The sequence below is a fragment of the Microcaecilia unicolor genome, chromosome 1 (assembly GCF_901765095.1).
Source record: "Microcaecilia unicolor chromosome 1, aMicUni1.1, whole genome shotgun sequence".
Classification (NCBI taxonomy): domain Eukaryota; kingdom Metazoa; phylum Chordata; class Amphibia; order Gymnophiona; family Siphonopidae; genus Microcaecilia; species Microcaecilia unicolor.
In genome coordinates this window covers 613,623,207-613,648,904 of record NC_044031.1, presented here as the reverse complement: position 1 = coordinate 613,648,904, position 25,698 = coordinate 613,623,207, and the positions used below count along the sequence as shown (strand labels likewise).

Here is a 25,698-nt window from a genome sequence, read left to right as displayed (position 1 = left end):
TCATGTTAAGCTTTCAGTCTTGGGTGAGTCTGTACTGATGAATTTCCATTATTTCATTTTTGATTTTGTCGTTTTTAACTAGTATTTTCATTTATGAGTTCACTATTTCCATGGTGGGCTATCACTAGCTATTGCATTTATTGTACCTCCCCTGTTTTGAGGGTGTTTAGTAGTTCTAATGCATGACTAACAAGCATTTTATAAGTGTTTCAGTAAATTGCATTTAGATGGTCTATAATAGTATGTCATGTAGTACTATTTATAATATTTTAGGTTGAAATGTGATTAAAAGCTTATGATTGTTGTATGGCTATTTACACTGTATACAGTGTTTGGTATGATTTCAAATCAAGCAAATTGGAATGACGTTTTAAAATTATTTTGTATGATTTCTTTTTATTTATTTATTTTTAATTACTCTTACCCTGATGTTAGATTTGAAATCACACATTTAAGTGATTTTAATCTTTCAGTTATAAAATCAAAGTCATTTGCTGATAGATGTTAATTTAGTCTTATGATTCATGGATATATTTGTGATAGTCAGTAACACTGGCGAGGTCTCAACTTGAGCCATAAACCCTATTTATATATTAACTAGTAAAAAAGGCCCGTTTCTGGCACAAATGAAACGGGCGCTAGCAAGGTTTTCCTTGTAGTGTGTATGTTTGAGAGAGTATGTGTGAGATTGACTGTGTGTGAGAGAGAGAGTGAATGTGCGAGTGTGTGTGTGTGTGAGAGAGAGAGAGAGAGTGAGACTGCTGGGTGCGAGTGTGTCTCCTCTGTCCCCCCCCCTCCATGCGCCCTGCGATTCTCCTCTCTCCCCTGCTCCCCCTCCAGCCACCCAGCGATTATACTTTTTCCCTTGCCCCCCTGCAGCCATCCAGCGATGGTGTTCTCTCCCTTACCCCCTTCCAGGCAACCAGCGAGTCTCCTCTGTCCCTTGCCCCCCTGCAGCCACCCTGCGAGTTTCCTGTGTCCCCTGCTCCCCCTCCAGGCACCCAGTGAGTCTTCTATATTCCCTGCCGCCACTCCAGCCACCCTGCGTTTGTTCTCTTTCTCCTGCCCCTCCTCCAGCCACCTAGTGATTGTCCTATCACACCTGCCCTCCCTCTAGCCACCCTGCTATTCTCCTGTGTGCCCTGCCCCCCCAGCCACCCAGCGATTGTCCTGTCTCCCCTAACCCCCGTCCAGCCACCCAGTGATTTTCCAGTGTCCCCTGTCCCCCCTCCAGCCACCCAGTGATTGTCCTCTCTCCCCTGCCCCCCTCCAGCCACCCTGCGATTTTCCTCTCTCTCCTGTCCCCCCTCCAGCCACCCAGCGATTATATTGTGTCCCTGTCCCCCCTCCAGCCTCCCTGCGAATGTTCTCTCGCCCCGTCCCTTTTGCCATGCCCCCAGCGTCCGTCACCGTTTCCCTCCCCCCCGATGTCTCTGTTGCCACTGCACCCCCTTCCACCCGCACCCATGTCATCGCTGCTGCTGCTGCCGCAGCTCCTCCCTCTCCGAAAGCCCCCCCCCCACCAAACTGACCTGCCCAAACAGAAACAGAAGATTTTAAGAAGTAAGACGTTACCGCAGGCAGCCAGCAGGCATTGGCTGTACACTGTGAAGCCGCTCCTTCTCTAGCCTGACGTTAATGCCCCTGCAGGACAAACCCGTAGAGTAACGTCAGAGACTAGAGGATTGGCCGCTGTCGTGGACAGGATGCTGGGCTCGATGGACCCTTGGTCTTTTCCCAGTATGGCATTACTTATGTACTTATGTACTAATTTGAAATCATTTGTTGACTGATTTTGATTTGAAATCTTTGTCATGATAATTTTACCCAACTCTGACTATGTGATAGCTCAGAAGATAATAAGACAGACTGAGAGAGTGCTGATTACCTATATTTATTATGTTTCCCCCAAATTAAATTGCATTGGATTTTCTTTAGCTTGGTAAGCAGTGGCAGGTTATGTTGCTTGTATTTGTAGATTAGTAACAAAGAAGAGCAGTTAGCAGAAATCAAAAAAGAACTGAAGAAAGCCAAGACAAACCTGAAAGCTAACAAGGATGAAAAATCAAAAAAGTAAGTCATTACAAATGCACAGCACTGGTCAGACTAATGATTAGATCCTCATGTGCACTGCTCCTGCATTCCTCGTCATCCTCTCTCCCCTTACTCTCTCCATCCCTCACTATATGCTTATACATCTATATTTAAGTCGTTCACGTACACACACATACCCTTATGGCCTTCACTTTTACACCTTGGGTATCCAGTTATAGCTTCACACTCCACTTTTTCTGGCATCATGGGCTGTTATTCATATATACTGCTTTCTCTTTCTGTACCTAATTAGCAGTAGGGGGTGCTTCAGATATGAATGGTAGCTGCCTACAAAACAATTTGACACTTGGAGCTGTCTGGCAAGTGTTGGTGAAAAGTGATGCCTGGAAGCCCTTTCTTCTAGTTACTGGCTTCACAGTGCTGTGGCTTATGCTGTTGAGAATTGAACTCACATGATTCTCTGTTCCTCATCATGATGAAGCAGCAGCGAAGGTAACCAGAAGAGAGAGAACCAAGGGAAAAAATTATATTTAAAAATCATTTTTTCCTTATCATCCCTCCGAACTGGCCCAGAAAAGACTGATGGGTTGTCCATGCCTACTAGCAAGTAAAGACTGAGAATTTTGATTCTTGAGTGAGCCAGTAAGTACCCTGTACAGTCCCTGCTACAATCAGTCTGGGCGATTATTCAAAACCTTTTAACCAGCCAGGAACAGCCCTAGCCAGTTAAATAGTGTTTTAGCACCTAACCAATGATATTCAGTGAGTGATTGATGTACCTCAGGGTTCTGTTCTCGGTCCTCTCCTGTTCTCCATCTACACTTCTTCCCTTGGCTCTCTAATATCATCCCATGGCTTTCAATACCATCTCTACGCTGATGACTCCCAGATCTACCTCTCTACCCCCAAAATCTCAACCAGCATCCAGACCAATGTATCAGCCTGCCTATCTGATACCGCTGCCTGGATATCTCAACGTCATCTGAAACTTAACATGGCCAAAACCGAGCTTCTCATCTTTCCCCCTAAACCCACCTTTCCTCTCCCCGCTTTCTCTATTTCTGTGGATGGCACTCTCATTCTCCCTGTCTCATCAGCTCGTAACCTTGGGGTCATCTTCGACTCCTCTCCTTCTCTGCTCACATTCAGTAGATTGCCAAAACCTGTCGTTTCTTTCTCTATAACATCAGCAAAATCCGTCCCCTCCTCTTTGAGCACTCTACCAGAACCCTTATCCACACTCTTATCACCTCTCGCCTAGATTATTACAACCTGCTTCTCACCGGCCTCCCACTTAGCCATCTCTCTCCTCTTCAATCAGTCCAAAACTCTGCTGCGCGACTCATTTTCGCCAGAGTCGCTGTGCTCACATTAGCCCTCTCCTCAAGTCACTTCACTGGCTCCCTATCCGTTTCCGCATTCAATTCAAACTTCTCTTACTGACCTATAAGTGCATTCACTCTACCGTTCCCCAGTACCTTTCCACTCTTGTCTCTCTTTACGCCCCCCCCTCGGATACTCCGTTCTGTGGATAAATCTCTCTTGTCTGTCCCCTTCTCCTCTACTGCTAATTCCAGACTCCGTTCCTTTTATCTCGCTGCACCTCACGCCTGGAATAGACTTCCCGAGCTTGTACGTCTAGCCCCGTCTTTGGCCGTTTTCAAATCCAAGCTAAAAGCCCACCTCTTTAACGCTGCTTTTGACTCCTAACCACTATTCACTTGCCCTGTACCCTTTTATCCCCACCTCTTTAACTCCCTTACCTCTTAGTTATTTTGTCTGTTTGTCCTATTTATTGAGCTCTTTGAGCAGGGACTGTCTTTTCATGTATGGTGTACAGCGCTGCGTATGCCTTGTAGCGCTATAGAAGTGATAAGGGGTACTCAAGGAAGACAAAGCCATAGCGGACAGATTAAATGAATTATTTGCCCGGTCTTCACCAAGGAAGATTTGGGAGAGATACCGGTGCCAGAAATGGTATTCAAAGCTGACTAGACAGAGAAACTGAATGAAATCTCTATAAACCTGAAAGATGTAATGGTGCAGTTTGACAAACTGAAGAGTAGCAAATTGCCTGAACCGAATGGTATTCATCCCAGAGAACTGATAGTATTGAAAAATTAACTTACTATACTATATTATAGGATTATTTATTCTGCAAAACACCTGCCCAGTTCATTGCGGATTACATAAAGAAGACTGGATCAGAACTTTCTGGGAACTACTATAAATTTCAAAAACAAAATTAAACTCCAAAAACCTTCTGAAATAGCCATGTTTTTAACAATTTAAGAAAGGTTAAGTAATTCAAGAGTGCAAATTTCCAGAGGCAGAAGATTCCAAAGTACTGCAGCCTGATAATGTAAAGAAGAATTGAATATAAATTTATATCTAAGCTGTCTGATTGAAGGAAAGTGTAGCAGCATCAATTTATGCATAGAATAAAAGGAATTGGAACAAAGCAAATTTGCCCACTCAGTAAGATAGAAAAGGGCTAACCCAGTTAATACTTAAACTAGCAAAGTTTAAACTGAGCCCTGTCTTCAATCGGAAGCCAGTGAAGCTTCTTAAGAAGCAGAGTAGCAGATTCAAATTTAGAAACTGAAAATATAAGACGCGCTGCAGTATATTGTACCAATTGTATTCTGCACACTAATTTCTGTAGACAGTTAACAAATACAATATTACAATGATCCAATCTGCTTAGAACTAATGCTTGAACCACCAATCTAAATTCAGCAAATCCAAAAAATGTTTGAATTACTCTTAATTTAAGCATAGTAAAGAAAAATGTTTGTACAATCTGTTTATCATGATTTCAAAAAGATCAATAAACTGTCCACTTCAACTCCTAAGATTCGTGAAGAATTCTCAAAAACAAAAAAATCAGTTCCTATTTGAAAATTATGTGGAAAGTTTAGACATTCCAGTCCCAGCCATAGAAACTTAGTTTTTTCTTGATTTAATTTTAAACAATTAGTAGTAATTCAATTATCAATAATTCTGGCACAACCCATCATGCTATTCAAAGTGGTAGCCCAATCTTTAGCTGTTGGTAACAATAAAGTGATGTCATCCGCATAAATATAAAATGGTATTTTTAGCCTCTCAAGCTCCAATCCCAAGGGTTGGAGCAACAGATTAAACAAAGTGGGAGATAATGCAAATCCTGCAGCACTCCACAACCAGGCCTCCAACTGGTGGGAAAACAACCTACCCTTTTCACCATATAACTACGTACTGCCAAAAAAATCTCTAAACCAAGAAAGCACCACCCCACCTACTCCCAACTCACTCAGACGAAACAACAAAAGATCATGATCGACAAGATCAAATGCTGATGAGAGATCTATTGTTAATGCTTAATTTATCATTACAATCGAGCATGGTACTGGAAGATTGGAGGATGGCCAATGTAACGCCAAAGGTTCCAGAGGTGATCTGGGAAATTATAGACCGGTGAGCCTGACGTCTGTGCTGGGCAAAATGGTAGAGACTAATATAAAGAACAAAATTACACAGCATATTTAAAAGCATGGATTAATGAGACAAAGCCAACACGGATTTAATGAAGGGAAATCTTGTTTCACCAATCTACTACATTTCTTTGAAGGGGTGAATAAATGTGGATAAAGGTGAGCCGGTTGATATTGTGTATCTGGTTTTTCAAAAGGCGTTTGACAAAGTACCTCATGAAAGACTCCAGAGGAAATTGAAGCGTCATGGGATAGGAGGCAGTGTTCTATTGTGGATTAAAAACTGGTTAAAATAAAACAGAGAGTAGGGTTAAATGGTCAGTATTCTCGGTGGAGAAAGGTAGATAGTGGGGTTCCCCAGGGGTCTGTGCTGGGACCGCTGCTTTTTAACATATTTATAAATGATCTAGAGATGGGAGTAACTAGTGAGGTAATTAAATTTGCTGATGACACAGTTATTCAAAATTATTAAATCTCAAGAGGATTGTCAAAAATTATAAGAGGACCTTACGAGACTGGGAGACTGGGCGTCCAAATGGCAGATGACATTTAATGTGAGCAACTGCAGAGTGATGCATGTGGGAAAGAGGATCCTGAACTATAGCTTCATAATGTAAGTTTCCATATTTGTAGTCGCTGACAAGAAAAAGATCTAGGTCTCATCGTTGATGATCCATTGAAACCGTCTGCTCAGTGTGCGGCAGCAGCTAAGAAACCAAATATTATTAGGAAAGGAATGAAAAACAAAAATGAGGATGTTATAATGCCTTTGCATCACTCCATGATGCGACTGCACCTTGAATACTGTGTTCAGTTCTGGTCACCGCATTTCAAAAAAAAGATATAGTGGAATTAGAAAAGGTACAGAGAAGGGCGATGAAAATGATAAAGGGGATGGGACGACTTCCCTATGAGGAAAGGCTAAAGTGGCTAGGGCACTTCAGCTTGGAGAAAAGACGGCTGAGGGGAGATATATGATAGAGGTCTATAAAATAATGAGTGGAGAGGAATGGGTAGACAAGAATCACAAGTTTACTCGTTCCAAAAATACTAGGACTAGGGGGCACGCAATGAAGCTACAAAGTAATAAATTTAAAACAAATTGGAGAAAATATTTTTTCACTCAACATGTAATTAAAGTCTGGAATTCTTTGCCAGAGAATGTGGTAAAAGCAGTTAGCTTAGCTGGGTTTAAAAAAGGTTTGGATAGCTTCCCAAAAGAAAAGTTCATAAGCCATTATTAAAATGGACTTGGGGAAAATCCACTTCTTATTTGTAAGATAAGCAGCATAAAATGTATTATATTGTTTTAGGATCTTGCCAGGTACTTGTGACCTGGATTGGCCACTGTTGGAAATAGGATGCTGGAATTGATGGACCTTCGGTCTTTCCCAGTGGCAGTCCCGGATGTTGTTCGATTTCTGAGAGGTGTCAGCCTTCTTTGGCTGCTGAGGCATATGCCTTTCTTTCTTGAGATCTTAATTGTAATTTGGTCCTCACAGTTCTGATTCGATCACCCTTTGAACCACTGTTATCTTGTTCCCTTCAGAGTAAGATCTGTAACTCTGTATTCTTGGTCGCAATTTCTTCAGCGAGGGGTGTGAGTTGCAGGCTCTGTCTTGAAGAGAGCCCCTTCTGGAATTTTCCCCAAGGAAAAAAACATTTTACGTCCAGCTCCTTCTTTTCTGACCAAGGTGCTGACGTCATTTCATTTGAACCAATCGGTGGTGTTGTCTATCATGAGGTTCATCGAAGGGCTCAAAGGAGCAGTCTCGTTTATGCAAGCTGGATGTCAGGAGTGTGTTGGAGTATATTTATAGGACAGATGAATTTCGGCGCTTGGACTGTCTTTTGTCTTCTGGGCAGCTGTCATTAAGGGTTGGCAGTGTCTAAGGCTGCTATCATGAGATGGATTAAAGAGACGATCAGTTCCAGATACCTTCTTAGCAGGCAGTCTAAGGCCCATTCCACACAGAGACAGGAATTTTCCTGGGTTGAATGTTCTCTGATTCCTCCTATGGACATTTGTAGACCGGCGGCTTGGTCTTCTTTGTTTTCCTTTCATTCCTCTGTTCAACACTGCGGAGTGGATGACCAGGCTCTTTAGGAAGCGTTTTTTGGAAAGTGTATTCTTACTGCTGGGCTCTTGTTTAAAACCTCCTTATTCTCTTAGGTTATACAAATCACATTCACAATATTCAGCAAGAAAGAATAAAAAAAACTTTTATTTTTTTCAACTGTCCTCCCTTGGACAGAGGCTGTATAAGAACATTATACAGGAAGCAAAACCAACGTACTTAGAAGAGTCAAATCTAAAGCTTGTAACCTTTTTGCTTAGCTTTCAGCTTTCACAGTATCATTTATATACATCTTCACACAATGGTTAGCACATCATCACGTACGTACGTCAGCATTATTCCCACATTACTTAGCCCTTTTGCTCTTTTCTGCAGCTGTCAGTTACATTCTTTCCGGGCTTCTCACACCTTACCCATCTGCTACACCCGCTCACCTGCTCAACATCCTTTCTCTGTCCTCACATGTCCCTTATGACTCATTGGTCATGCTGGCATCTGGTCATCTGCTCCCACAATCTGCAGCTCTCCACTATGTCAGCTATTTACAGCTTTTAACATTATCTACACTCTGTGGGTTCATCCCTTGAATTTACTGCTTTGTAACTTCCCATCAGTCTTCTCTGGGCTGGTCTGGAGGGACACTAAGGACAGAGAAATTAAGTCTTACCTGCTGATTTGCTTCCTTTTAGTCCCCGCCCAGTATTTTGTTATATGTGCTTTAAACGACTCTTCTATTGAGGATTGTATGCTGCGGGGAGCTGCTAGTTTCATTGTCTGTTTATTGCTATGGAAAAAAAAAAAGGCCAGCACATTCTTTGGAGGTACAGGTGGCTGTAATTGAGCTGGGCGGTAGCGCAGATACAGGCTTATTTCTTTTATCTACCTTGTTTCGGAAAGATGATACTGATTCTAGCCTGTGCAGGGTTGTTATTGGCTCACTCAAGAATCAGAATTCTGTCCCCACCAGCTGGTAGGTGTGGACAACCCATGAGTCTTCTCTGGGCCAGTCTGGCGGAACTAAAGGGAAGCAAATTATCAGGTAAGAATTAATTTCTCCTTATTGGAAAAGTCTGTGGTAATTGTCCAATACAAAAATAGATCCACAGGGAGGAAAAAGACAATTGGAGAGCAAAAATTTGACAAGGCCATGTTTCAGGTGTGCCTGCATCAGGAGTCATATGATAAAATCGAAAGGCATAGCTCTGCTGTAAACCAGTTCTTGCTTATTCTTACTGAAGTGTACGGTTTCATGATAAGGACAGAAGTAATTTGATTATTGACTCCTGATGCAGCCATCTTCGCCAAAACACGGTCCTGTCGAGTCTTTGCTCTCCAGTGATCTTTTTCCTCCCTGTGGATACACTTTCATGTTTTTGTATTGGGCAATTACCATAGACATTTCTAATAACAAGTGATTTCTTTTAATATATTTTTTTTCCTTTGCGTTCTCTTCTGGTTACCCTCACAGCTTTGCTATATTGTTTTATTTGGTGAGGTTTTTGTTTTTCTCCATTTTTTTGTGTTTTGGCCCTGTTCCTCATTCTCCTTGTCACCTTGTTTGCATTTATTTGGCACTGTATGGTAATCCTGTTTCGTGTGCCCCCAGGGAAGTGGAGAAGAAGAAAAAACTGAAGGAACGGATAGAAGAGCAGCTGATGAAGCTACAGGTGCAGGCAACAGACAAGGAGGAAAACAAGCAGATTGCTCTGGGCACATCCAAGCTCAACTACCTGGACCCCAGGATTACTGTAGCTTGGTATGTAAATAATTCCAGACATGTTCTGTTATAGGCTGAGAGTACTGTATTTCATAATGCCATTGTGGATTAAGAACTGGTTACAAGATAGAAAAAGGAGAGTAGAGTTAAATAAGTCAGTATTCTCAGTGGAGAAGGGTAGATAGTGGGATTCCCCAGGGATCTGTGCTGGGACTGCTGCTTTTTAACATATTTATAAATGATCTAGAGATGGGAGTAACTAGTGAGGAAATTAAATTTGCTGATGACAGTTATTCAAAGTTGTTAAATCACAAGAGAATTGTGAAAAATTGCAAGAAGACCTAACCAGACTGGGCATATAAATGGCAGATGACATTGAATGTGAGCAAGTGCAAATTGATGCATGTGGGAAAGAAGAACCCAAACTATAGCTATGTAATGCAAGGTTCCACATTAGGAGTCACCGCCTAGGAAAAGGATCTAGGTGTCATTGTTAATGATACGTTGAAACCCTCTGCGCAGTGTGCAGCAGTGGCTAAAAAAAAATGCAGATGGAATGTTAAGAATTATTAGGAAAGGAATGGAAAACAAAACTGATGATGTTATATTGTCTTTATATAACTCTATGGTGCAACCATACCTCGAATATTATGTGCAGTTCTGGTCACTGCATCTCAAAAAAGATATAGCAGGATTAGAAAATGTACAGAGAAAAGTGATGAAAATGATAAAGGGGATGGGACGACTTCCCTATGAAAAAAGGCTAAAGAGGCTAGGGCTCTTTAGCTTGGAGAAGAGACAGTTGAGGGGAGATATGATAGAGAACGTAAGAATAGCCATACTGGGTTAGACCAATGGTCCATCTAGCCCAGTATCCTGCGTCCAACAGTAGCCAATTCAGGTCACAAGTACCTGGCAGAAACATTCCGTGCTTCCAATCCCGAGGCAACGCAGTGGCTTCCTCCATGTCCATTTCAGTAACAGCCTATGGACGTTTCCTCCAGGAACTTGTCCAACCCTTTTTTTAAAACCCAGATATGCTAACCACTGTTAACCACATCTGGCAGCGAGTTCCAGAGCTTAACTATTCTTTGAGTGAAAAGTTTTGAACGGGAAGACGTGAATCTGAAAAGTACTACAACTAGGGGGTATTTAGTGAAGCTACTAGTAAATTTAAAATTGGAGAACATATTTCTTCACTCAGTGTGTAATTAAACTCTGGTATTGTTTGCCAGAGAATGTGGTAAAAGTAGTTCTTATCAGAGTTTAAAAAGGTAAAATTATGTATCATACCTGATAATTTTCTTTCCATTAATCATAGCTGATAAATCCATAGACTGGTGGGTTGTGTCCATCTACCAGCAGGTGGAGATAGAGAGCAAACTTTTGCCTCCCTATATGTGGTCATGTGCTGCCGGAAACTCCTCAGTATGTCGATATCAAAGCTCCATCCGCAGGACTCAGCACTTAGAGAATTACACCCACGAAGGGACACTCTGCCCAGCTCACCACCGCCGAAACGGGGGAGGGGAATTAACCCAGCTCATCCCCACACAAGTGGGGGAGGGGAATCCGTCCAGCTCATCCCCGCGGAGCGGGGGAGGGACACCACACCCGCCGATGCGGGGGGATCTGGCTTATCCTGCAACCGCAACCGCGGGAGGAGCTGACTGACCCTAACACCGCCGAAGCGGGAGGGGTACAAAGCTGCCCTACAACCGCACGAAGCGGGAGGGAGTGCCGGCAGAATTTTAAGTCTCAATCCAGCCCCGTAAAACGGAGGGGAGAGGAGTGCAGCAGCTCACTGTAACACAAACTCGTCTCAACTCTTGAAGAATCCAAGTGAAAAAACTTGAACACGAAGTCTTACTGAAGTAACTGAAGACTAAACTTGAACCTGAAATGCAACCAGAATAAAAACAGTACAGATATCTGGGAGGGGCTATGGATTGATCAGCTATGATTAATGGAAAGAAAATTATCAGGTATGATACATAATTTTACCTTCCATATCATCAAGCTGATCAATCCATAGACTGGTGGGATGTACCGAAGCAGTACTCACCCAGGGCGGGACAGTGAAATCCCTGACCTCAACACTGAAGCTCCAAACCGGGCCTCCGCCCGTGCAGCCACAGTCAAACGGTAATGCTTGGAGAATGTATGAGCCGAAGCCCAAGTTGCCGCCTTGCATATCTCTTCCAAGGAGACGGATCCGGCCTCTGCCATCGAGGCCGCCTGAGCTCTAGTGGAGTGAGCCTTCAGCTGGATAGGCGGCACCTTCCCCGCGGCCACATAAGCCGCTGCAATGGCTTCCTTGACCCATCTTGCCACTGTAGGCTTAGCAGCCTGCAGACCCTTACGAGGACCTGCAAACAGGACAAACAGATGATCCGATTTCCGGAAATCATTGGTCACTTCCAAGTATCTGATGATGACTCGTCTCACATCCAGATATTTAAGAGCAGAGTACTCCTCTGGGTAGTCCTCCCTACGAAAGGAAGGGAGACAGAGCTGCTGATTCACATGGAAGCGAGAAACAATCTTGGGCAGGAAGGAAGGCACTGTGCGAATAGTCACTCCTGCCTCAGTGAACTGCAGAAAAGGCTCTACATGAGAGCGCCTGGAGCTCGGAAACTCTTCTGGCTGAAGTGATAGCCACCAAAAAGACTGCTTTCAACGTCAGGTCTTTCAGAGATGCCCTCGACAAGGGTTCAAAAGGCGGCTTCTGCAATGCTCTTAGCACCAGGTTGAGATTCCACGCAGGCACCACTGAGTGCAGAGGAGGGCGCAGGTGATTAACTCCCTTGAGAAAGCGCACCACATCTGGCTGCGAAGCCAGGGAAGCACCCTTCAGGCGGCCCCTGAAGCAAGCCAGAGCCGCTACCTGGACTTTAAGGGAACTGAGCGACAGGCCTTTCTCCAGACCTTCTTGCAGGAACGCCAACACTGAAGAAATTGGAGCAGTGAAGGGAGAAAGTGAGCCTGCTTCACACCACGCTGCAAAGATACGCCAAACCCTGGCGTAAGCAGTAGAAGTAGAGCGCTTCCTCGCTCTCAGCATAGTGGCGATGACCTTGTCTGAGAAGCCCTTCTTCCTCAGACGCTGCCGCTCAATAGCCAGGCCGTAAGACCAAAGTGGGAGGGATCCTCCATCACCACGGGACCCTGATTTAACAGGCCCTGCTCCACTGGCAGCCGCAGAGGATCGTCGACTGAGAGCCTGATCAAGTCCGCATACCAGGGACGTCTGGGCCAATCCGGACCCACCAGGATTACCCTGCCGGGATGCTTTGCCACCCGGTCTAGCACCCTGCCCAACATGGGCCAGGGCGGGAACACATAGAGAAGCTCTTGTGTCGGCCACTGTTGGAGAAGAGCATCTACTCCCAGGGATCGAGGGTCCCGTCCTCTGCTGAAAAAGCGCGGCACTTGGCAATTGGCCGATGACGCCATCAGATCTAGGCTCGGCTGGCCCCAGCGCTTCGTGATGTCCAAGAACGCCTGAGCAGATAGCTGCCACTCTCCGGGCTCCAAGGTATGGCGACTGAGAAAGTCCGCCTTGACATTCATGACTCCGGCAATGTGGGCCGCTGAAAGCTGCTCCAGGTTCGCTTCCGCCCACTGGCAAAGATTCATAGCCTCCTTGGCTAGAGGGGCGCTCTTGGTACCTCCCTGGCGGTTGACATAGGCCACAGCCGTGGCATTGTCCGACAGGACCCGTACAGGCTTCAACACCAGTACCGGGATGAACTCCAAAAGCGCCAACCGAATGGCTCTGAGTTCCAGGAGGTTGATAGACCACTTTGCCTCTGCAGGAGACCAGAGCCCCTGCGCTGTCCTTCCCAAGCAGTGGGCTCCCCAGCCCGACAAAGAGGCGTCCATCGTGACGACAATCCACTCTGGGGTCACCAGAGGCATTCCCGCAGACAACTTGTCTGTCTGCATCCACCAGCTCAGCGCCTTGCGCACTGCTGGGTCCAAGGGAAGGCGTACAGCATAATCCTCCGACATCGGAGTCCAGCGCTGCAGCAAAGAGTGTTGAAGTGGTCTCATATGAGCCCTGGCCCAGGGCACTACTTCCATCGTGGCCGTCATAGAGCCCAACAGCTGCACATAGTCCCAAGCCCGAAGAGGAGAGGCTACTAGGAACTGGTCCACCTGAGCCTGAAGTTTGACAATCCGATTGTCTGGCAGGAACACTCTGCCCACTTGGGTGTCGAATCGAACTCCCAGGTACTCCAGGGACTGAGTCGGGCGCAGCTGGCTCTTCTCCCAGTTGATGATCCATCCCAGGGAGCTCAAAAGAGCAACTACCCGGTCCACAGCTTTGCCGCACTCTGCATAAGAGGGGGCTCGGATCAACCAGTCGTCCAGATAAGGATGGACTTGTACCCCTTCCTTTCGTAGGAAGGCCGCGATGACCACCATTACTTTGGAAAAGGTCCGCGGAGCAGTAGCCAACCCGAACGGGAGGGCTCTGAACTGGAAGTGTCGTCCCAGGACTGCAAAACGCAGAAAGCGTTGATGAGGAGGCCAGATGGGAATATGCAGGTACGCTTCCTTGAGGTCCAAGGAAGCCAAGAACTCTCCTGCCTTCACTGCCGCTATAACAGAGCGGAGAGTCTCCATGCGAAAGTGCCGCACTTTCAAGGCCCGATTGACCCCTTTGAGGTCGAGGATAGGCCGGACAGAACCTCCTTTCTTTGGTACCACAAAGTAAATGGAGTAACGTCCCTTGCCAAGCTGACTTTCTGGCACCGGAACGACCGCGCCCAGGCGGATCAGATTGTCCAAGGTCTGCTGCACTGCCACAGCTTTGACCGGAGACTTGCAGGGAGAGAGTACAAACCCGTCTTTTAAGGGTCGGCAGAACTCTAGCTTGTAGCCGTCTCTGATGACTTCCAGCACCCACGCGTCTGAAGTTATTGTGGTCCACTCGCCCAGAAACGAGGACAGCCGTCCTCCAATCTGCACTGGGGCGTGGACCAAGGCCCCGTCATTGGGTACGAGACCCTGGGGGAGGACCGGAGGAAGCACCTCCGGGACGGCGGTCTCTGCGAAAGGAATGCTGCTTGGGGGAGAAATTCCTCTTGAAGGAAGAGGGGGCAGAGGAACCCGACTTGCCCGGGCGGTACCGACGGGCTTCCTGCAACCATCCTCTGGAGGTACCGGGACGAGTACTAGCCCGAGCCCTGACCTCTGGTAACTTCTTGCCCTTAGACGTGCCGAGATCGGTCACGATTTTGTCCAGCTCGACCCCCCAAAGAGCAGCTTGCCTTTAAAAGGCAATCTAGCCAGGCGGGATTTAGAGGCGTGGTCAGCAGACCAATGTTTCAGCCAAAGCCACCGCCGCGCAGAGATTGTCTGAGCCTTGCCTTTCGCTGAGGCCCTCAAGACATTATACAGCAAGTCTGCCAAATAGGCTAAGCCCGATTCCAGGGCCGGCCAATCAGCCCTCAAGGAATGATCCGAGGGGGAAGCCCGCTGCACCATAGTCAGGCACGCCCTGGCCACATAGGAGCCGCAAACTGAGGCCTGCAAACTTAAAGCAGCCGCCTCAAAGGACGACCTTAAGGCCACCTCCAATCTTCTGTCTTGGGCGTCCTTTAGGGCCGTGCCACCTTCCACCGGCAACGCCGTTTTCTTAGTCACCGCAGTGATTAAAGAATCCACGGTAGGCCACAGATAGGCCTCACGTTCACTCACAGCCAAAGGATAGAGGCGGGACATAGCCCTAGCCACTTTAAGGCTCGCTTCCGGGACATCCCATTGAGCCGAAATTAAGGTGTGCATGGCATCATGCACGTGGAAGGTTCTAGGCGGGCGCTTCGTCCCCAGCATAATGGCAGAGCCAACAGGGGCTGAGGGAGAGACGTCCTCCGGAGAGGAAATCTTCAAAGTGTCCATGGCCTGTATCAACAGGTTGGGCAAATCCTCTGGGCTAAAAAGCCGCGCTGCAGAGGGGTCATCCGCTCCATCCGAGCGGGGATCCGTCTCCTCCAAGGAATCCGCAAAGGACCGTTGGGAGACCTCAGACACGCTGCCCTCATCTACATCGGAGGAGACAAAGTCCTCCAAGGCCTGGGAATCAACCCGAGGGCGTTTACCTCTGGGAACCTCAACCTCTTTACCAGACGAGGGAGCAGGGGCAGCGTTTTGCATGAGGAAGGCCTGATGCAGCAGCAAAACAAACTCGGGGGAGAAACCCCCCAGACTGTGCACTTCCGCAGCCTGGGCAACAGCCCTAGACGCACCCTCAACCGGCGCTCGCAAGAGCGGGGGAGAGACATGCTGCGCATCCAAAATGGCCTCCGGCGCCACACTCCGCGAAGGAGCCGCGCGGGAAGAACGGCGCTTAACTTTAGCCGCTTTTGTGCCGTCGCCCAAATTAAGGGCGTTCATGGCATTAATGTCTCCAACCTCAAGGGCGGCCCACGAAGAAGCCATCCGAGCCGCGTGGCCGGCCAAGATGGTGGAGGCGAGGAGCGGGGGATGGGCGTTTATGGCGGGAAAAACCGCCACGCCGGAGGAAGGACCGGGACCTTCATCGGTCACGAAACTGTCACCCAACAAGGGCGAATCAGGCTTTAAGACCCCCGCATCCCCTCTAGAAGCGCTCAAGCGATCCGGGGAGCGACCCTTTGCGCCCTCGCCCTCCGACGCCATATGCCACGAGGAGAAGAATCGGGGAACCCCCTGCCTGCTATAAAAAGGTAAAAATTACCTGCTTGCCGCTCCGAGCTGTAACGACCTGGTGTCCCAGTGAGTAGCTGCAATAAACGTTTAAATAAACGTCGAAATAAACGCCTTTAAAGACGTTCAAAAAAATTTTTTTTTTTTTTTTTTTAACGGAGCCAGCGGGAGGGGGGGAGAAAAGGAGGGACCTGGCACCACCAGGTTTGCACTTGCTCAAAAGAGCCCTCAACCCCAGGCACTCAACAAAACCTAAAAATTAGGCTTGGAGGCCTAGCCAGAGCTGCTGCTGTGTGTGACCACCACCTGCTGAGATAGAGAACATACTGAGGAGTTTCCGGCAGCACATGACCACATATAGGGAGGCAAAAGTTTGCTCTCTCTATCCACCTGCTGGTAGATGGACACAACCCACCAGTCTATGGATTGATCAGCTTGATGATATGGAAAGGTTTGGATAATTTCCTAAAAGAAAAATTCATAACCATTATTAAGATGGCCTTGAGAAAATCCACTGCTTATTTCTAGGATAAGCAGCATATAATCTGTTTTACTCTTTTGGGATTCTACCAGGTACTTGTGACCTGGATTAGCTGCTGTTGGAAACAGGATATTGGGCTTGATGGATCTTTGGTCTGTCTCAGTATGGCAATACTTATACATCCAGTGCCAGAATCTTTAGGCCCTTGGATGTTTAGCATGCCTAAACATCACGTACCCCCAACTTCCGCTCATCTTACCATGCATATCCCAGGAGGCTTTAAAAATCCCAGCAACAGCCCCACTTTCCTTTGGCACCAGCCACATGTAATGTGGGTCCCAGAGCAACATGCAGGTACAAGATCCCTGGCACCATTTTGCACTGCATCAGCGGTGCTTCAGTGGCACTGACTGCAGTAACTTAAGACACCATCAGCCCTGCACCTACCTCTATAATGAAGCCTATTATAGAGGTACACAGCGTCGGAGGTGGAGCCTGGAGTTGGGGGTAGAGTAATCTACATACATCCATACCAGGAGCCACCTGCCTGTAGAGGCAAGCCAGAATTTCTCATTGCACTGGCATCATTCTTTGTGGCCGGCACTGGAGATGATGAGGTTTAGGAGAAAGACCAATTGTCACCGGCTAGAGAGCAAGCCATAGGGCTGACGGTGCTCGAAGCTACTGCACTCAGTGCTGCTGAAGTTCCACTGGTGCAGTGTGAGATGGCGCTGAGGATCATGTACCCCCAGGCTGATCTGGTGCCTGAATTATAGGTGGGTGGTACCAAAGGAGAGTGTTGGACTGCCCGGATATTCAACGTATGCACAGCAAGAGGAGCAGAAGCCAGGGCATGTGAGACTTAGGCACTGCCATTTGGCATTTCAACGCTCTGGTGCCCTAAGATCCTGGCACCGGACCTTCCTGGTGCCTAAACAGTGGCACTTAAACAACACGTACCCCAGCCCAGAGTAAAGCTGGGAGATCAGATGAGGAGAAGGAAGGCCCCAGGGGAGTATTACAGCACTGTGTATGTAGGAGCCAGCTGTTAATGCTTCTTCTAAAGCCTGCAACTGGTATGACAGATATTCATTTTGTGATTATAAGAAATAAAACCTTGCTCTTGGAATGGGTTCTCCCCTAGAAGTTTGTAGCTGATGGTTAGCGCAGTGGCTGAGAACTAGGAAAGCCAGATTTAAATCCCATTGCAGTTGCTTGTGATCTTGGACAAATCACTTAACCTTGCATTGCCTCAGGTATAATTTTAAATTGTAAGGCTTCTGGGAACAGGAAAATAACCATCTGAAAATAATAAGAAGCAGCATAAGGAGTGTCAAAGCAAATGCAAGGCACAGATAAAGAAGGCCAAGAGGGATTACGAAAAAAAGATAGCATTAGAGGCAAAAAACATAGCAAAAATTTTTTTAGGTATATTAAAAGCAGGAAGCCGGCAAAAGAATCGGTTGGGCCGCTGGATGACCGTGGGGTAAAAGGAGCAATCAAGGAAGATAAAGACGTAGCGGAGAGATTGAATGAATTCTTTGCTTTGGTCTTCACTGAGGAAGATTTGGGTGGAATACCGGTGTCGGAAATGGTATTTCAAGTGGACGAGTCGGAGAAACTTACTGACTTCACGGTAAACCTGGAGGACGTAATGGGGCAGTTCAGCAAACTGAAGAGTAGCAAATCTCCTGGACCGGATGGTATTCACCCTAGCGTACTGATAGAACTGAAAAATGAGTTTGCGGAGCTTCTGTTAGTGATATGCAATTTATCCTTAAAATTGAGCGTGGTACTGGAAGATTGGAGTGTGGCCAATGTAACGCCGATTTTTAAAAAGGTTCCAGGGGAGATCCGGGAAATTATAGACCGGTGAGTCTGACGTTGGTGCCGGGGAAAATGGTAGAGGCTATTATCAAAAACAAAATTTTAGAGCACATCCGAGGACATGGATTACTGAGACCAAGTCAGCACGGCTTTTGTGTGGGGAAATCTTGACTGATCAATTTACTTCAATTCTTTGAAGGAGTAAACAAACATGTGGACAAAGGGGAGACGGTTGATATTGTGTATCTGGATTTTCAAAAGGCGTTTGACAAGGTACCTCATGAAAGGCTACAGAAGAAATTGGAGGGTCATGGGATAGGAGGAAATGTCCTATTGTGGATTAAAAACTGGTTGAAGGATAGGAAACAGAGAGTGGGGTTAAATGGGCAGTATTCACAATGGAGAAGGGTAGTTAGTGGGGTTCCTCAGCAGTCTGTGCTAGGACTGCTGCTTTTTAACATATTTATAAATTATTTAGAGATGGGAGTAACTAGCGAGGTAATTATTTTTGCTGATGACACAGTTATTCAAAGCCGTTAACTCGTGACAGGATTGTGAAAAATTACAGAAGGACCTTACGAGACTGGGAGACTGGGCAGCTAAATGGCAGATGACGTTTAATGTGAGCAAGTGCAAGGTGATGCATGTGGGAAAAAAGAACCTGAATTATAGCTACGTCATGCAAGGTTCCATGTTAGGAGTTACAGACCAAGAAAGGGATCTGAGTGTCGTCGTCGATAATACACTGAAACCTTCTGCTCAGTGTGCTGCTGCGGCTAGGAAAGCGAATAGAATGTTGGGTATTATTAGGAAAGGTATGGAAAACAGGTGTGAGGATGTTATAATGCCGTTGTAGCGCTCCATGGTGCGACCGCACCTTGAGTACTGTGTTCAATTCTGATCGCCGCATCTCAAGAAAGATATAGTAGAATTGGAAAAGGTGCAGCGAAGGGCGACTAAAATGATAGCGGGGATGGGACGACTTCCCTATGAAAGACTAAGGAGGCTAGGGCTTTTCAGCTTGGAGAAGAGACGGCTGAGGGGAGACATGATAGAGGTATATAAAATAATGAGTGGAGTGGAACAGGTGGATGTGAAGCGTCTGTTCACGCTTTCCAAAAATACTAGGACTAGGGGGCATTCGATGAAACTACTGTGTAGTAAATTTAAAACAAATTGTAGAAAATGTTTCTTCACCCAATGCGTAATTAAACTCTGGAATTCGTTGCCGGAGAACGTGGTGATGGCAGTTAGCTTAGCAGAGTTTAAAAAGGGGTTAGATAGTTTCCTAAAGGACAAGTCCATAAACCACTACTAAATGGACTGGGGAAAAATCCACAATTCCAGGAATAACGTGTATAGAATGTTTGTACATTTGGGAAGCTCGCCAGGTGCCCTTGGCCTGGACTGGCCGCTGTCGTGGACAGGATGCTGGACTCGATGGACCTTTGGTCTTTTCCCAGTGTGGCATTACTTATGTACTTATGTACCTGAATGGAACTCACATCAAGCTACTCCTGAAAAAATCCCCAAGCACAGGCCCAGAAACTATGATCATGCACTTGTGCTATTACATCCATACTTCTCAGCATCCCACTACTGTCTGGAGACAGATTCCCAAATCACACTAGGTTTGGTCAGTGTTGGAGAATCTCTTTGAGGTTTAAAATCTGATTTCTATTGCCCTAGGGCTATTGTTTTTGTATTATTTCTAGGTTGCCTTTGCAAAGAACAGAAGCTTGAGAAAAAAAAAGTTGCCACTAAAATCAAGATTGACAGTTGGTCTTCTATATAATTTTTTTAACATTTTTTCATCTTTAAGAAAAAAGGACACCTATGGATAGGAATTGGAACTTTTCAGGATAATGATGTCCTACTCTTCAGGAAAAAAAAAAGCAAATTTGCTTATATATATAAGATTCACCAAGGACAACAGGATATTGGTCCTCACAACACCCATCTTGTCTCTGTTCAGACTTCTTCTGGTAATAGCTTTAAACAGAAAATAGTAAATGTCAGCAGATAAGGACCTGCTTGGTCCACTCAGTCTACCCATCAAGGTGACCAGAGTTGAATCTGGCACTGTGCACAGGTTCCACTTCTTCATGTTCAACACTGGTGTACTTAATCTTTGTCTCTCCCTGACCATTTTTGGGCACAGACTGTAGACATCTGCCCGGCACTGGTCCTATTTCCCAACTACTGGACTTGCTGCTGGAGCCCACTCCAGCCTTGATCCTAATCTGTTTTTACATTTGTAGGATCTAGTCTGTAGAAGTCTGCCCGGCATCGCTCTTACTTCTTAACCTCTGAAGCTACCTTCAGAGTTCACTCCTATTATGAAGTCATTTAAGTTTTGCTTTAATTGGATTCCATCCTTTTTCTATATAGTGATCCTCTGTGTTGAGCCCACACATTTTTGAAGTCTGTCACCATTTTTGTCTTCACAACCTCTCGCAGGAATACATACAAGCATCCACCACCCTTTCTGTGACATTCCTGGCTTCCAGGACTCCCACCCTGCAACCTCATCTCATGACCTCTAGTTTTACTGCTTCCCCATCTCTGAAAAAAGATTAGTTTTTATATTATTAGTTTTTAAATTTGTAAACTTCTGCTATCATATTCCCCTCTCTCTCCTTTCCTCTAGGATATACATATTAAGATATTCCAGTCTCTTTTAGACTTGCTTTTTATTTTTTTTGTTACATTTGTACCCCGCGCTTTCCCACTCATGGCAGGCTCAATGCGGCTTACATGGGGCAATGGAGGGTTAAGTGACTTGCCCAGAGTCACAAGGAATTGCCTGTGCCTGAAGTGGGAATTGAACTGAGTTCCTCAGTTCCCCAGGACCAAAGTCCACCACCCTAACCACTAGGCCACTCCTCATATTAAGATATTCCAGTCTCTTTTAGACTTGCTTTTTATTTTTTTTGTTACATTTGTACCCCGCGCTTTCCCACTCATGGCAGGCTCAATGCGGCTTACATGGGGCAATGGAGGGTTAAGTGACTTGCCCAGAGTCACAAGGAATTGCCTGTGCCTGAAGTGGGAATTGAACTGAGTTCCTCAGTTCCCCAGGACCAAAGTCCACCACCCTAACCACTAGGCCACTCCTCATATTAAGATATTCCAGTCTCTTCTAGACTTGCTTTTTTGTAGTAGGCTGTGTAAACTGTAGGACTGTTTATGCCTATTCTGGATGCTGCTTTAGATTCTTTAATTTGTAATTTTTCACTTTGTATTTCTTATCTTTTCATTACTTTTTCTTCTTTAATTTTTCAAGGGCTGCATTTCGATTAAAATTTGTAATTTTGATTAATTGTGCTATTAAAGGTATGTTTTATTTATATTTTCCCACCGCAGCTCCTTGTGACTCCAGGCAGTGGAGGGTTAAATGACTTGTCCAGAGTCACAAGGTGCTGCAGTGGGGAAAAAAGTAAACGACATACCTTTAATTGTGTGATTTATCAGGATTAACATTTTTATTGATGTGCAGCCCTAATCTCTTCCCATATGTCTTCTGGCACAAGCCTGAAGAACTGAGGGTGACCCTGTGCTACAGCACTGACAATGGAAGTCCTGTGCTTGCTCAATGCACCACTTTAGAAAGCTCTAAAACATTTTTTTAAAATGTTTGTTTTAGGTTCTGTTGGATGACCTCATCCATTGTGCTGTCCTTAGAAAATACCATTTACAGATAAGCAGGTATGCTTTAAGAAGGCACAGCACTTGGTCACTTCATGCTCAGAGTTACCGGTGTAACCAGTTTTTATATAGTTTGTTCCATTTATAGGACATGTCTGTGCAGTTGATTTACAAGTTTTATATTCTGCAGTAAAATGATAAAGGGAGTAGAGCTCTTGAAAGATGGTCATGAATGTATCACCAAAAGTTGATTAGTAACTTATTTTTACCTGTCTAGTAGGAATGATTGTTGACTATAGTGAAATTGTTTTTTAAGTGCATTGTGAGTCATTGTTTTGCCCCGAGACATTTTCCCCAATACCACAGTTCCTTGAACTGTTCGGCAGGGGGCGGCATAACCTCTAGCTTGCCTAAAGTTGCTAGTGGTCTGTCCCTTGCACCAATGTAATCCAGAATAAGATTTGAATAACATGCTTCCCAGTATTTTCTTGGAGTTTTAAGATTACAACAGTTCATCATTGATCCTTCAGACACAAACCATAGAGATCTAGCACTGGATTTGCTGGAATTATCTGGTCTTGACCAGGACTATAGACAGGGACACCAGAGGGGGGGGGGGGGCAAGATTTCCCAGGTTCAATCTCCAAGGGTTGGCTCGACGCTGGGGTTGGTCTCTCTCCTGCCCCTATGTGTCGGAGCAGGAGAGTGACAGACTGAGGGAGAAACAGATGAGGGAAGGGCAGCGGTGGCCTGAGGGGGGGGTGCTGCGGTGGCCCTTCCCTGGGCCCGGCTCTGTCTCTTGGTGGCCCTGACTAGAGAGGAAGCAGATGTGTGCCAAGACTGTGTCCCAGCTCTATACTGACTAGCAAGGACAGCCTCTCATAAACCTCACCCCACCCCTCGACATCCTCCCCCAGGAATCCCCCCCCCATCCCGACACTGGGTAAGTAAAGAGAAACTTCCTAGGTAATGGTATCTCTCTGAACCCTTGTTATTCTACCTGTTGGTTGTTTGCAGAATTAAATCTTCCTTTTCCTGTTCTCTTTCTGTTTCAGTTTATTAGTTCTGTATTTGGTTAGAGACCCAGTAACTTTTTGTTTAGTCTGTAGATGTAATTCCAGGAACTGAGTCTTGGTGGCCCTAGAATCTTTTAGGGCAGACTTGTCCAAGTTCATTCCTCAAGGGCAACAAATAGGCCAGGTTTTTTAGGATATCCCTATTGATTTATAGCCAGCTTTAGAGAATAATTTATAAGGCAGAGCAGCTGCCTAGAGGCAAGTGGGAAGCTAGTTGGTTGAAAGTTGCCAGGAGCCTCAGCAGTATTGGAAGGACTGCTGCGTGGGTGAAAGTGCTTGCACAGAAATGTTGTCACAGATTCCTTGTTTTCTCCATTTTACCTTGCAGGTGTAAGAAGTATGGTGTGCCTATTGAGAAGGTCTACAATAAAACACAGAGAGATAAGTTTGCCTGGGCAATTGCAATGGCTGATGAAGACTTTGAATTCTAAATGCTGCTACCTCATCTCCCATGACATGTTGGTCCTTTTTCTTTCCCCCCTCCCACTTTTTCAATCATTTTTATTCTTAATCTTTTACAAGAGCAAATGTGAATAAGTGGGTCATTCCGATGTGTATATAAATTCATTTTTTTGTACCTTGTTAAATACTTCAGTTCAAAACATTAAAGTTAATATGGGAACCTGGAGTGATGTCTGTGCTTTTTCCTGGTTTTAATACACAAAGTAGCGAAGATGACTCTAAAAAATGAGGAGAACAAAAATGATGAAAAATGAAGATGGTACTCCGATGGTGAAGATTAAAAAATTTTTATTAATCATAAAAGATATAAAATAGGGGAGAACAGGACTCGACACAGCTGCGTCAGGAGTTTTCTCACCACATCGATTATCTTTCCCTGTTTTTACATCAGATATATTAAATCTTACTGAAATGTAGGGAAGAGTTTTTGTGTTAGAATAAATTGAACGCATCCACCATTCCTTTTACCTTCAGGGATGATGCTTTGCTGTTCTGGTTGCACCAGCCCATGCTTACCCTTTGCCTTACAGCTGTGATGTGTGATCTGGCTTTAAGACCTTGCGTAATCAGACCCCCTGGATAGCTGTCAGCATTAACTCTCATCCAATGTCTATTTAGCGTACTCTGCTGCTCTCTTGCCTCTGCTGCCCTTTCCAGTGTGGATGTGAGGGAGAGCATCACCAAAGCTAAGTACAGGCAATAGTGTTTCCCAACATTATTGTCCCCTTCAGCCTGCTAGATGATGATAATTTCTGGGAAAGGCAGTTTAAAAAATAGGTTTGCATAATTTCTTGAGAGAGAAGTCTATAAGCCCCTACTTATCCAGGGGGGTAAATAGCAATTAAGTTCTCTTCCTCATGGGAATCGTGGCAGGTATTTGTGACCTCAGTATAGGCTATTGTTGAAACACTGGGCTTTATAGACCTTTAGTAGGCTGAGTATGGCAATATTTATGTACTTACTGTAAGAAGCATAACTAACTAGGGCTGAAGGTATAGTGGCCCTCTGCATTTGCTACCATTGCTGATCTGGAGAAGACAGCCAGCCTTGGTGTTATCTCTCTCCAACATATCTGTTGTCCAGTAGCCTGCATGAATAAGCCTAGAATGACAGAACATGCCCCAGGGATGTTACAGAACAGGGAACAAACAGAGGCAGGATTCTGTGATGCAAATACAGCGGAACAAACAGCAGACCATCACATACAGAGAGTAGATATAAGGACTTAAATTTTACTAAATGAACACTTATGCCTGACATGGCCACGTTTTGCCAAATAGGCTACACCAGAGGCAAAACTAGAGGGGGGGGGGGAGATATAAAACACGCTTCCCTCTAGGACTAGCAGTCAAAACTCTCTGTATTTGGTGGTCTGCTGTTTGTTCTATCCCAGAGAAAATGCATCCTTACTCATTCCTGGCAGTTTTACTCTCCATTGCTCAATAGTCTCTGCCTAGATTGTCCATTCATCTACAAGACTTGCATACTGACAACTGAGGCAACAGTTTGCTACAATCAGCCAAAAGGGGGCCCTATCATGGAACCTCCTGACAATAATCAGTCTCCAACAAGCTGAACTCAGCTTCAAAAGTTCTTTAACTCACCCACCTCTCTAATCAGAACCCAAAGAAGCTTGAATGACAAACATACTTCACTGTGCCTTCACTCATCTAGGCATCAAAGCCTATGATAGCTCACAGTTAGTGAAATGACTGTCATCTTTGTATAGACATGCTTCAACAGTGTGCCAGACAACTCCAAGGCCCCACCTACCTTTAAGCCCTGGGATTTGAGAATCAGACTCTTTGGGGACAAACTGAAATGTATTATGGCCTGATACAGCACCATTTTGAAAAATCTCTGTCAAAACCTAGCTGTCACAAATTGCTGAGAACCAGAAAAATAACTGTTCTATCCTGCTGGACATTTCATGCCACCTCCCGAACTCTGGTACAAAAATAGATGTCAGCCATAGGATCCAACTTTTGAAAACGATTGGGGGTCCTGAACTCATAATGCACAACAAAATTTCCCTAACCCAGCAAAGAAAAAAAGGGAAAAACAACATACATTTGGAAGTGAATGACTAGCCTGTGTCTAAATGTCAAGAGAAGGCAGGTAATGTGGACAAATCAAAAACTAGGGACCTGTCACTCTCCTCTTCCTCACAGCATCATACTCC

At 45.4% G+C, this 25,698-nt stretch overlaps 1 protein-coding gene across 3 annotated transcripts in view; it reads left to right on the top strand.

The window, feature by feature from the left end:
- The window catches only part of TOP1MT (DNA topoisomerase I mitochondrial), a 125,307-nt gene extending 101,625 nt beyond the window's left edge, over positions 1-23,682 (top strand). For all 3 annotated transcript variants that reach the window (XM_030219799.1, XM_030219809.1, XM_030219819.1), the window contains exons 12-14: positions 1,979-2,073; positions 9,216-9,365; positions 23,383-23,682. In XM_030219799.1, the coding sequence (XP_030075659.1) occupies positions 1,979-2,073; positions 9,216-9,365; positions 23,383-23,485 (348 nt within the window). In that variant the 3' untranslated portion in view covers positions 23,486-23,682. The remainder of the gene's footprint in view (positions 1-1,978; positions 2,074-9,215; positions 9,366-23,382) is intronic.
- Positions 23,683-25,698: the final 2,016 nt, after the last annotated feature.